General features: G+C 40.3%; 1 protein-coding gene and 1 pseudogene across 1 annotated transcript; both read left to right on the top strand.

Annotated features, from left to right (window-relative positions):
* The first annotated feature begins 495 nt into the window (after positions 1-495).
* LOC148080322 (uncharacterized) lies at positions 496-2526 on the top strand (annotated as a pseudogene).
* A 3702-nt stretch (positions 2527-6228) lies between these two features.
* Positions 6229-11114, top strand: arid6 (AT-rich interaction domain 6). Its single transcript, XM_087791959.1, has 6 exons — positions 6229-6305; positions 7247-7397; positions 8053-8105; positions 8336-8433; positions 8499-8655; positions 9705-11114. Exons 1-6 carry the CDS (start codon positions 6264-6266, stop codon positions 10887-10889), a joined length of 1686 nt encoding a protein of 561 aa, XP_087648085.1. The 5' UTR covers positions 6229-6263; the 3' UTR covers positions 10890-11114.
* Positions 11115-13073: the final 1959 nt, after the last annotated feature.

Here is a 13073-nt window from a genome sequence, read left to right on the forward strand (position 1 = left end):
ATAGAACCAAGGCTTCGCCTAGGTTTCTACTGAATGCATGCTTAACCCCTACAGCAGAGCTTCCCTTATGGGTTTATGTACTTTAGCAGAGACAACAGGATTAATGTTCTCCCAGTTGGCAACCCAGTCAACCAAGAACACAGGAGGCCTGCCAGTCTTAGCTCCTCTATTTTAAACTCTAAGGCATGAAAACTGTTCGCCTGTGACATTCGATTCTCTACCAAAGTACAGAAGGAGTCTGACGTAGTGGAAGTGTCGGGCTGATTCCTGTGGTATTGGCTCAACTAGACAGTGTGACGTTATTACTGCAAGTGTTCTTGCAAAAAAAAAAAAAAAAAAAGAGTGTATGTCACCTTCTACATATCCCATGGCTCTGCTGGTTTGACTCTTTAAAGATGTTTATAGCGTACATCGGTTTAACCTGAGCTAATAATGCTAGGCTGAAGGCAATCTTTAGTGCCAAGATACAGTGCATTTTTTTTAACTCTCGGACACATGCAGGCTCTGTTAACTTGCGTGATAGGAGGTTTCCGGATCCCAACTGTGAGAGAGGAGCCAGTTAAGAGCCTAGGCAAGATCTACGACTGCACCTTAAAAGACACCGCAGTACTCCGATCAACAACAGAGGAGTTGGGAACCTGGCTCACAGGGGTGGATAAGTCGGGGCTTCCAGGCAAGTTTAAAGCGGCATCTTGCCACTGCTGATGTATGACGTGCCAATGACCCCTATTGGGTGCTTCATAGGGAAAGTCAGCTGTTTCCTCAGGAAGTGGTTGGGCCTACCACGAAGCCTCAGCAGCACTGCCCTGTACGGGAGAAACAACAAACTCAAACTGCCTTTCAGTAGTCTGTACAGGGACTCCACCAACAACAAGGTCTCCTCTGCAGGCATAGAACTGAGGACCGGCAGGAAGTGGAAGGCTCAGGAGGCTGAGGCACAATTGCGACACAGTGAGCTGGTGAGAACAGTGGCATCTGGACGGGCAAGTCTCGGAAGTAACCCAAGACCTCGCTACAACAAGTCCCAGGGAAAGGAGAGGTGACAGCCGATCCAGGAGGAGGTCCAAGCAGGTGTAGAGGAAGCCCACTGCATTAGGACAGTAGGGATGTGGCAGCAGTGCGCATGGACCTGATGGAAAGAGGCAGCCGACCAGAAGATCTCATGGACAGAGCTATGGAGATCTGAGCCACATCAGATCAAGTTCCTCATAAAGTCGGTGTATGATGTACTCCCAAACCCATCCAACCTCTTCCGCTGGTGCTTAGCCGAGACACCACTGTGCTCTCTCTGCCAGAAAGCCGGATCGTTGGAGCACATCCCACGTGTTCTTGGAGATGGGCATTACCGTTGGCACCATGAACAGGTGCTGCAGGTCATTGCAGTGGTCATCAGCACAGGCATCTCCACCAGCAAACATCAACAACGAACAAAGCAGTCCATCGCCTTTGTCAGAGCTGGGGAGAAGCCACAGCAGCACAGGACTCCAGCAGGGGGGCTGATGGCAACAGCTCGGGACAGGCAGCTGAAGGTGGACCTAGGAAGACAGCTCAAGTTCCCTGATAACATCGCGGTGACCAAACTCAGGTCAGACATAGTCCTGGTGTCTGAAACATCAAAGCAATTGGTCCTGCTGGAGCTGACTGTCCCCTGGGAAGACCGGATGGAGGAGGCCTTTGAGAGGAAGAGGGCCAAGTATGAGGAGCTGGCAGGCAAATGCCGAAGCAGGGGATGGAGGACACGATGCAACCCAATCGAGGTAGGTTGCAGAGGGTTTGTCGGCCAGTCTCTCATCAGGGCACTGTCAAAACGCAGAAAAGGCGTCAAGGTGGCTGTGGATCAAGCGGGGGGGATCCGTGGGCTAAACAAGCTACTTAGAAACAGTTGTGAGCCCCGAAAGAGTTGTGTCTAAGTTGCACCAAGAGTGTTTGGTTTAACAAGGCCAACGCAGAAAGCAACCGGGAGAGCCAGTCTACCATTATCTAGCCGACCTCCTAGGTTCAGCAAGCCTCTTTAAGTTACAGCCTTCTCAGTATGCAAAGGCACCACACTCTTCCTAAAGTTTACCTTCCAGGTGTCACGCCAATTGTGCCAACTTCCTGGCTCCACCATATTGGCAGTGTCCACACCTCAACAGAAACACTGGCTTTCACTCTTCACTGGGCTGGATTCTAAGCCTTTAACCACAAACCGCTCATCTAGCTTGTGTCTCCTTTTAAATACGCCAGCTACCACTGGCCGGCTGGGATGACATTACAGCTAAACTACAGAAGCTGCTGGATGCAAGAATTATTGAGCAGGTACGTTATCTTCCTGGATCTCTAGCCTGGTGTGGTGAACAAAGCAGTTTGGAGGCCTGACCTCGGCCATGGTTATCTGCAGGTTCCCGTACACCCAGACAGTCGCAACCTCACTAGGTGTTTCGTTACACCTGCATGTTCTTCAGCTTCAGCTCTGCCCCCTGCTGTTTCCAAAAGATCACGACGAGCATCTTGGAAGGCATCCTGGGTGTAGTGGTGATTGGTTAGACGAGCAAAACAAACCAAGGCAATCAATGTCGATATAGAAACTATCTTGCTTGCAGCAGCTTTTCTGTAACATGATGAACGTATGATTCTCGTCAAGGCAGTAGTAGTTGATTTGATGACATCGCTATAACCATTCACTGCTTTAGACTGATTGAAATAAATAAAAGTTGAAAGTTGAAAATAAGTATTTAAATGTACAAATAGATTTAAGTAAAAATGTATAAATGAATGAATATATATATATATATATATATATATATATATATATATATATATATATATATATATATATATATATATATATATATATATATATATATATATATATATATATATATATATATATATACACAGAAAGAGCACCATTCTTTGACAAAAAAAAATTGTTTTGAATTTTCTATTTACATTATTTATTTATTTAGTTATGTATTTATACATTTATTTATTTATTTATAATGATGTCATTTATACCACATCAATACATATTTGTTCATAGAACGCCCGGGTTTACGCCTTCTTTTGTGTATTACATGCCAAAAAAAAAAAAATAAAACTTTGTATTCCTTTGGCTGGTATAAGAAGGCTGGGCAGTGAGACACACAAGTGGCACGTATTATAATCGCAGGCTGAAAATAAAGTTAACGACTTTAATACACAGAAAACCAGTGGAGGCAGTTAGAGAGCAGTACCTACATTGCAATTAGATTCATTTTGTAATTGTAAGAATGTTTGTGTCTGGCAGAGATACTCACTTAAACCTTCTTTTGAAGCTACATCTTTAACCTCCTGGTGGAACAAAATGAAGCAACAGGATGCCACTATCTCTTAAACCATTTGTTTTTAGGCAAGAAAAAAAACAACCTAGAAATAGTCTAAAAATAGTATGCCTCACCAATCATCAACATTAAAAAAAAGCTTGCCTTGAACAGGTTAAGATATCTTTAATGGGTGTGGCGATTTGTTTTGTACTCTCCGGGTATATTTTATCGTTCTGTGTCAATGTAAATTGAGTTGGTGTCTTTGGTCTTCGGAGTTGTACCGATCAAAAAAGGGTCAGAAATGTCTAGGGACATATAGGCGGTTACAGTAGCATTAATAATGTACTACATGGGTGTGAAAGGGGAGCTCACTCGAACTTTAGGGGATCAAAAAATAAATACAAAAATAAAAGTTTTCCTTCAGTTGGATTATACTCTGATGATAAAAATCTACCGACTGGCAGCTGCTGCAGGGATATGTTTGGATTTAAAGATTCCCAAATCACAGGTAGTGTTTTGAGTAATGCAGTCACACCCATATACTTACCAGAATGCTATAATCAAACATGGACTTATTGTCATTTAAATCGGGCTCCTGTGCCAACAATTTAATTTTATGACTCATCATTTGCATACAGTATTTCATGTTTTGCCAAGACAACACACTTGCAAACATTCAAAGGAAAGATCCCATCAACAGCTGCCCAACCTGATGATATGCTCGAGGGTGCCAAGTTTGTGGATGTTAGCCACTTCTTAGACTCCTTTGAAGTGTTTGCAAGTGACTTTTACTAATGAAAAAAACAAATGCTGAGAAGATAATGGTATATGTAGCAAAGTTCCTGCAAATACCAGTAAACAATATATCTTGTTTGGTTGGATTCTCCTTGTACCTTTATGGTCACAAAACAAAACACTTCTTAATATTTTTTATCTTTTTTTCAAAATACACCTGTTGTATTTATCTTGCTTTGAAAACTCTCTCAGTACTTCATACTCAAATATTGTCTCAGACGCACTTCTTTAACGCCTGTGCGTACTCTCAAGGGGACCTAGTGGCGTGAAAACAAATGTGTTTGTGGTATCCCTTGTGTTGCCTGTTGTTCAAGGTGAACAACCTCCGTCACTGCATATGTGTATCTGGAAGCCAGGGAGGTCATTACCTCAAACACATTTGTTTTCCTGCCACGGGATCACCTTGACCCAGAGATAATGCAAGGGTTAAACCAGATTGGAGACTTACGAGACCGTGTTATGTGGTTAGGAACATCATTAAAATAATTGTTAGGGAGTTCTTCTACATGAATCATAATGTTCAAATTAAACAGTCATAAGCTGATACAATGTACCAGTTTATTTTAAATGATGACATTTATTTGTTAATAAAACATGACAAACAAAAGTTGTCTGATGTTTTACTACAGATTTCATTTTTGCTGTGTTTGTAAGGAGTTTTAGCCAGTTTGTTCAGAATGACACCCTGATGAAGCCCAAAGAGAAAAAAAGTCTCTGGACACATATTCAAATTATATTGTGCAGGAAATAAGTCCTTATTATAAGGCATTTCTTATGTTGATGTTTCCAAGGCATTGTTCCGGGATTTTAGAATACTTGACATTCCGCTCCAGATTTAAATGTATGCCAAGACATCTTGTACGTGCATTCCCCAGGAAGCAGTACTGTTCAACCACAGCCTGGGTAAATGGTGGTCCACACTTTTCTAGAAGTACAACATTTTAGATTTTTTGTTTTTGTATTTGTTGGTTAATGGATTGATTTCAGTAACTATACTAAGAAAAAAAGAAATATCAGTAAGAAATAGTCATTGATGTTGAGATTTCATTTTTTACTTGAGCTGTCTTGAGCTGGTGTTTTTTCTTCCTCCCTGAGCAGACGTACAGGATCTCCACCTTTAAACCAAGTTTATTTTTATTATTACATTAACTTCTTCATATGCTTATCTATATTGAACAGCATCTGTGATTCTGGTCCTCATGCTGATACAAATGTTCTATATCAATCAAGTTGAAACATTTAAAAATAAAAAGTCAGGACTTTAAATGCTGCAATGAACATTAATGATCCAGAAGCTCAAGTAACTTGGGGTCTTGCTCACGGGTAAGAAAGGGGCGCAGCGTGTGATTGACAGGTGGATCAGTGCAGTATCATTAGGTCGCTAAAGGACAACGCTCTTAATTCACGGTTCCATATACGTTCCTTGAGCCAAAGAACAAGATTGTGATGCGAATAGAAGAGTTTGTATAAATGGAAGAGGATTTTAGGGAGGATGGCCTGGGCTTCTTTGCTCAAGCTGCTGCCCTGCGATCTTGGATTGGCTGTGGATGATGGAAAAATGTTTTGTATAGTGACACATAGAGTTAAGTTATCAACTCGTATTTAAAAATGTTGTTACATATTTGTTTTTTAATCACACTGCAAAATGCTAACATCACTTAATGAAACTTTTCTGCTTAGAAAGAGTGTGGAATTTGAGCAGAACTTATTCTATATAAATCACCGCCCTCTTTTAAGAAAGATGAACTATTACAACAAGGAAGTCATAACATAGAAGTGTCTCTTCCTCTGGTCTATTTAACCACATCCAAATTCTGGTGCTGGTATAGAGTATATCCATGAAAGAATGACCGGTAACCTCCCGCTGTTCTGTTGCAGGAGCAGATCTTTATTAGCATCTGTATATTATATTATTAACCACAGGTTCACAGCACCATTCCCTCACCCCTTGCACTCCAACTCAAATTCCATAAGAGCACAAAAGATGCACCAGTTTATCGTACGACTGTGCCAAATTCTGCAAAGTATCAACGTTCGCAGATCAGGTCCGACTGGTCTGATGATAGTTATCACAGCAGGAAGAGGTTTTGGTCAACACCTCCTCAATAAGGAGGTGTGTTAAATTACTAACCTGCCGCACTGATTTGTCTCTGCCTTAACACTGGGAACATACAGCGAGCGCACATGCCATCGTTGGACATGCGATTAACTGCAATGGAATCTAAGGTGAGAAATTTGGTAGAAAATACACTTGAATTGTTTATGACTTCTGCATGTTTCTCAATTTCGCATGTCCTTGTTTTCATAAAGATTATTATAAACATAATAAATATCATATGAACAGCAGATTATACATTTTTGTAAATTACAAATATTGAAATTAGTCAGACAGGAGTTCCGTTGAGGTCTTTCTTTCTTGACAATTATTTTGTGTTTGATTCAACAATCTTTTAGTTTATACAAAGAGGATTTAATGAAATTGAAATCATGTTAATTGGTCAGTTAGCTATCTTTTGTTAACAGCATTAAAACTTCATAAAAAAAAGATCATTAGACATGGTCAAAAATGGGTGTAAAAAGTTATTTGTTTAAAATCTTTTTTTTGCATTTCTTTAGGCATTTTTACAATCATATACTTAATGTTCTTTTAAAACTTTATAGCAAGACACGTTTGAAGTATTTTAAGATAAAGTGACAGCCTAAGAGAATATAGTTATAATCATAATTTGTCATTTTACATGACATGTATTTATTACTTATCTTTTCCTGTAGTCATAAACCTTCTGACTTTTAAATCCCCCTACAGATGTATATAAAAAAAATGATGGAAATAATTATTATCTTAGAAAGATTTCCATTAATAGTTTAGATTTCTTTCCTTATATGTATGACGCACATGATGGTATCTCAGTTGCACGGACACCTTGTCTTATATTCCATCTTTGAAAAGAGAAGGTGCAATTTCAGAGGCTGACATTGATGGATAGTCAAGACAAGGGTGATGTCATTACTACTTAAGGTTGATACATGATTGTGTTTGACTACCATTCGTCAGGACGTACTGAGCTTGACACACTCCAGCTTTGTCACTGGGGTCAAGTCAAGGGTTAGACTTCTGCCTCTTTTGTGCTGAATTTGTTTAAGTCGGTGTTTCTTGTCTGCTGAAGGCTTATTCAGAGATGGATTCCTCACCACCACAGCAGGACAGAACGCAGACGGAGGGGAACACAGAAGCCAACTTTCTTAAGGATCTCTACACCTTTATGAAGAAGAGGGACACCCCCATCGAGAGAATCCCACATCTGGGGTTCAAACAAAGTGAGTAGCGACTACCAGTTGTTAGTTTAGTGTCGGTTTAAATACTTGCATGTCAGTGTGTCACATCATCACTATACAAACCAAAAAGCATTTTAGATAGTTTACCTTCAACTTTTTCCTCAGAAAAATAACATTAAATATTGAACCTTTTTTTTTTACGTTTGTACCATTCTTTATTTTCATATCAAAAAAAAAAAGGCGGGGTTGAGCAGAAATATTTATAATTTTTTTTAAACTGAATATAAGAATGAAGAATTTAACAAAGAAAACTTTGTTGAAGCCAACATTTGTATAGATAAAAAACAACACATCAAACAATCTATTGTACTTCAAATTTAAATTCCCAAGACATGGTCTGTGGTTATTTTAGAAATATATCTTCTTATTAAATCTTTTTATGTTCTATTCATATTTTCATTTTGCTTGTTATTGTTTTAGTGCGACACAAACTAGTCCATCAGGCATTTGCAGATAAGATCCCTTAAATAACATTCCTCATAAAGATCGTTCAGATGAAGAAGGTTTTTTTTTTTAAACATGCAAATAAAAAAAAAGGTATTTTGCTACTATTTTTGCTTTTTAATTGTAGCTTTTAACTACACAGTGCGTGTTTGGGGCAAAATATACTGACTTTCTTTCACCTTTCTGCCTCCAGTTGACTTGTACCTGATGTACCAAACAGTGGCCAGTCTGTCCGGCTACGAGCAGGTAAATAGAATATATCAACCATGTACTGAAATAGATTTAAATTAACTTAGACACAAACAAGAGAATTTCTGAGATTTCGGTTGAAATCACATAAGAGAAGATGAAGCCTGGAATAGATCTATTCCAGTCATTTGAAATGGTTAACCAGATTAATCAGTGGGGTGTATTGCTGCCAACATTCTTTGCAGACATGATAATTACTTTTTCATAATTCTACACCAATGTTCCAGGTGACGGCCCAGCAGCTGTGGAAACAGGTTTACAACACACTGGGAGGAAACCCACGCAGCACCAGTGCAGCCACATGCACACGCAGACACTACGAGAAGTGAGTTGCTCAGACGCTCGCCTGCTGTGCCTGGAGGAGACTGACTGAACTCTTGTGCTTTCAAGGCTCCTGCTGCCGTACGAATGTCACTGTAAGGGAATAAGCATGAAGGTGTTGTCGCCGCTTCCTCAGAGGAGCATGAATTTCGTGCACTACATGGAGGACGGGAAGACGGACGTCCTGAGGCCCGCCAAACGCAAGATGATGATGCCCCTGCACCAGGTATGTAGTTCAAGCTGCTTCACCAACCAAGACCACAATATAGATAGAACTTGAGAGTGAACTTCACCCAAGATAAAATCACCCCTTTTCGGTGCATACCTTTTTTCACTTAGAATCTTGTGGTAAAGACTTTCTGCTACTTTCACGTTTTATTCTTGGGGCTCCAAAAATATGTATCTTGTTTTCAGAGTCATTAAATTGATATTTGAATAAAGCTTAAGTTTAATCCTCTAAGCCTAATTATACACTTAATAAACTATTCAAGTCAAACACCTAACTACAACCTTGACAGAGAAAGGCTGTTTTGTTTATTTGAAATTTCAATATTAGTGTCAGAACCTTCAACCTCAAATGTGCTTAATCTAGACACTCATCAACAAAAGGGAGCTGTAGTGAAACTCAATAAAAGATGGCTAATTTGAATCCGCCCATTGACGGAGAGCTTTGCAAATAACTCTGACTCACCTGAAGAATAACAGACAGCTTATGTAATTGCGGCACAAAGAAGCTTTATTGTTCAAAGTTTTTGTATTTGGTGTCTTAAGGCTAATACATTTATTACAAATGTAAACAGTCGTGTGATCAGATTCCAGGATCTTTGGGAATCAGATCATTGAAACTGGTTTCCTAACTGGTACACCAGAGACTGGAGAAAGGGCGTGTCATCCTTTTAGTGTTTCTTTAAAGAAGTAGATGCTGCACAAGTGACTGCAGGGTAACCAAGAGGTATTTGTACGACTCCCATAGTCTTGACGACAGACAAGAGGATATTGAAACAAACAGTTGTCAAGGAATCTCGCAGCTGTCATCTGGAGAAAAAAAAGCAAAACATTCTTCTACAGGTTCAGTGCCCAAAGAAGCCCTAATATATCTCTAAGCTACAGTGGCTAGTGAAAGAAAATGTTGTTTATCTGCATAGATGTGACGATCAAAGCACACAAACTAACATCAATAAAGATTTGTAGAATGATGCATATTTTTCAAGCCTTTTTAAGTCACCTGAAAACTGAAGATTACAATATCTGATGACACTTTTCTTTCCTCCATAGGCAGATCCACGATTCCCCCCAATGCATCTCCACCCATCTACCTTTTTCCATTTAAACAGCAGTGTTCCGCCCCCCACTATGCCAATCGCCCACCAAGTCCTGACCTCCTACAGACCCCAGGCCTCCCAACCGCCCTTCACCTTCCCTTCACTTCCCATGAGCGCAGAAGACCCAATTAAGCGCTTGAGATACATAGCGGAAGAGTATATTTCTTCCACTGGACTGCCTGGACCTCTCAACCTGGTCAAGTCCTTGGAAGAGAGGACATACCCCTCCTCTTTCTCTGCCGTTCAACCTAGCAAGAACCCCAAGTTTCTTAACACACCGTACCCCCTGTACACTGCACAGCCCCCTCGACTGGTGACAAACCACTTAAAGGAGGACAAGACAGAAGAGCCGATCCTAACGGTCTGTGCGCCTGAAGACAGCGGAGAATATGTCATTGACCTCACATCCAAAAGAAAAAACATTTCTCATGAGGTCACGTTGAAGAACGACTCCGACGTGCCAAAGGAACTCAACTCACCAATCGCTGAGCCACTTAAAAGTTCAGAGATGACGCACATTAACTTGCTGCCCGGTCCTCCTCAAGAGAACAAGATGGAGATTGAGATCCCTCTTACTGTATTTAACGAATTACTCCTGAAGTGGGGGCCTCTGAGAACCATGCAAGGACTCAAGCAGCTCCAACCACTGATCCAAGAGAAGCAGTCCAGACAGAGGACGTTTTCCGAAAACAATGACCTGCAAGCCTATCGGACATACCAGTTAAATTCCCAACAACCTAATAGAAGCCTTCCCCCGGAGAACCTGGTGATAAAGAAGGTCCCAAGCCCACTATCCCCTGGACAGGTGCACGGAGAGACACAGACTCACAGCAGCAGCTACCAACCTTCACCTGTGGTTGATCTTTCAAAAGCCAGTCGTGAAGTTTCCCAGTTTACCCAGAGGACCTTTAACAAAAACAATGATAGATGGGACATCTCCGGCCAGACTCCAGTGAAGCTCGACTACCATCACAGTCACGTTCGGATGGAGCCGGTCAATGAAGCAAGAAGCCGGGTCAAGCACACTGAGACAGTGCCCTCTGCTGTGCAACCAGGGGAATCCAGCCCTGACCCCATGTTGCAGCTCACCAAAGATGAAGTGATGAAACTGAAGAGAATGATCTCAAGCTCATTTTAGGAATCCTCACATGTAAAATAAAAATATTGACACATTGTACAGAGAAGAATTATTTTGTTCAATAATTTAGTACAGTTTTAATATATTTGTATAGCAGTCACACTGAATCAATAATGTTGTAAAAAAAATCACATTTGTTTGTACTTTTGATATTTGACCATTGTAAATGTTAATCATTTAAAGACGCTTTTTTACCCTTTAATAAAAAATGTACTGTTCAAACAATTGACCTGAAATGCTTTGAGTCAGTAGCTAAAAGGGAGCATGTGTGAGTGTGGACAACAGGGAGATAAGAGCAGGAGTGAAGATGCATGAGAGCAAGTGTTTGGGTTCAATCATCTACAGTAATGACCAGAGATGTGAAGAAGGAGGAGGTGAAGAAGAGAGTGCAGGCAGGGTGGAACCATGACACCACAATGAAAGAGAAGTTTTGTGCGACTATAAAGACACTTTTTCCACTGGATGGTTTTTCACCAGTGTGTGTGTGTGTGTGTGTGTGTGTGTGTGTGTGTGTGTGTGTGTGTGTGTGTGTGTGTGTGTGTGTGTGTGTGTGTGTGTGTGTGTGTGCGTGTGCGTGTGCGTGTGCGTGTGCGTGTGCGTGTGCGTGTGCCACCAGCCTGCATGAAGTGAGCGTCTCTGATCCTCCTCAGCTCCGGCACTCCAGTAGTTGTTACCTAAGCTTCTTTTTTTGTAGAATATTAAAAGTGAATATTTTGAAAACTCTTGGTTTGGCGTCCGAGTGTGGTCATAGAACACAAGTTTTAAGTTGGCAAAAATCATTTTCACCATCAACTAATGGATAAACACGATGTGCAACGCACCTTAATGTCAGGACCCTCAGAAAACTCTTCCTGCGTTTCACTGTTTCAGCTTTTAACCAGTCGAGATACCACACTTGTTTCTTATTCAGGAAGGTGATGTTAAGCAAAGGTGCTCAAAATGGTTAGAATGGGTCTAACTGTTTGGCTAATAACTTCAGTTATTTTGTCAGCAGTCCAGCTCAACATCAAATTGAATGATTAAAGGGGAACAAACCTTCTTCACCTTCTTCAGTTTTGGTCACTCAAAGTGAGGGTAGAAAGATGTTTGAACATAAAATGAGATTAGACAATGTTGGAGATGAAGAAGTGGAAGCAACTACTGAGGTTTGTTGATAAATGAAGACTTGAATGTGAGACTAGAGGGAGGTTAAGTTGATGGACTAAGGAGAAATGAGCAGAAGAGGGATTGCTGGTCTATAGTTCAATGGAGGTTTTGGAGAAAGGTGGAGGCTAGTAGTACAAATAAAAGGCACTTGGCAACTCCTTTTGTTAGCAAAATCTACAAACAACTTTGGTCACATGAGATGTTTCTGTAGGCCATGAAGGTAATCTCACTTGTTACGGATCATTCAGCAGTTTCACATTAGGACCTGTTTCTAAGGCCATATTTAAAGGACGTTGGTGTTTTCACTGCACAAATTCAACAACTTTCCAACTATCTGAGTGGGAACCTTCAGCATCAGTACTCTTTAAAGAGCAGTATTTTGATTTGTCTCAGATCTTGGACCTCTATTGTACTCATCGGTATATATATCTGTTTGTACAAAATATTTGCATTAGAAAATGTCGTTTTTCTAGAGATTCAGATTAACCATAACCACACCCACGATTGGTCAAGCATCAAGGTTTGTCGTCGCGTGTCATCAATCCCAGAATCTTCCACCTCCAAGGGACTCATTGTATAAACAAAGCGGGGTGTGGTGACAGCTGGCTGCAGGAGGAGTGCAGCCCAGTATTACATCACAATGGACTCTGCTCTCTTAACCTCTCGTTCGCTGATATTTCAGACGGTGGAGAACTTCATAAAGTAATAACTTCAAAACATGATCATGATGAGGGACTTACTGCATCTTGGAGTAGTAGTAGCGCATTAAAGTTCAACATGAAAATGCTACAACAGGAGTGATGTTGACAGGAAATGAAATTAATGGAGAAATGTTACCTGGCAGTTGAATCAGCAAAATATATTAAAATACTATATAAATAAATGAACAAATTATAACATTAAGAACCCCTTAAAAAATCTTTACTATATAAATAATCAAGATAAATATTAGTATTAGTAGTAAAAGTAGTATTATAAGAAAGAAAGAAAAAGGAAAAACGAAGCAAAAAACAAATAATAAAATGAACTACTTCAATT

The sequence above is a fragment of the Callionymus lyra genome, chromosome 5 (assembly GCF_982586985.1).
Source record: "Callionymus lyra chromosome 5, fCalLyr1.hap1.1, whole genome shotgun sequence".
Lineage (NCBI taxonomy): Eukaryota > Metazoa > Chordata > Actinopteri > Syngnathiformes > Callionymidae > Callionymus > Callionymus lyra.

Coding starts and splice junctions, on each gene's coding strand:
- arid6 (XM_087791959.1), top strand. CDS start 6,264: ATGCCATCGTTGGACATGCGATTAACTGCAATGGAATCTAAG. Junction 7,398..8,052: donor ACATCTGGGGTTCAAACAAA/GTGAGTAGCGAC, acceptor TTCTGCCTCCAG/TTGACTTGTACCTGATGTAC. Junction 8,434..8,498: donor ACACGCAGACACTACGAGAA/GTGAGTTGCTCA, acceptor TGTGCTTTCAAG/GCTCCTGCTGCCGTACGAAT.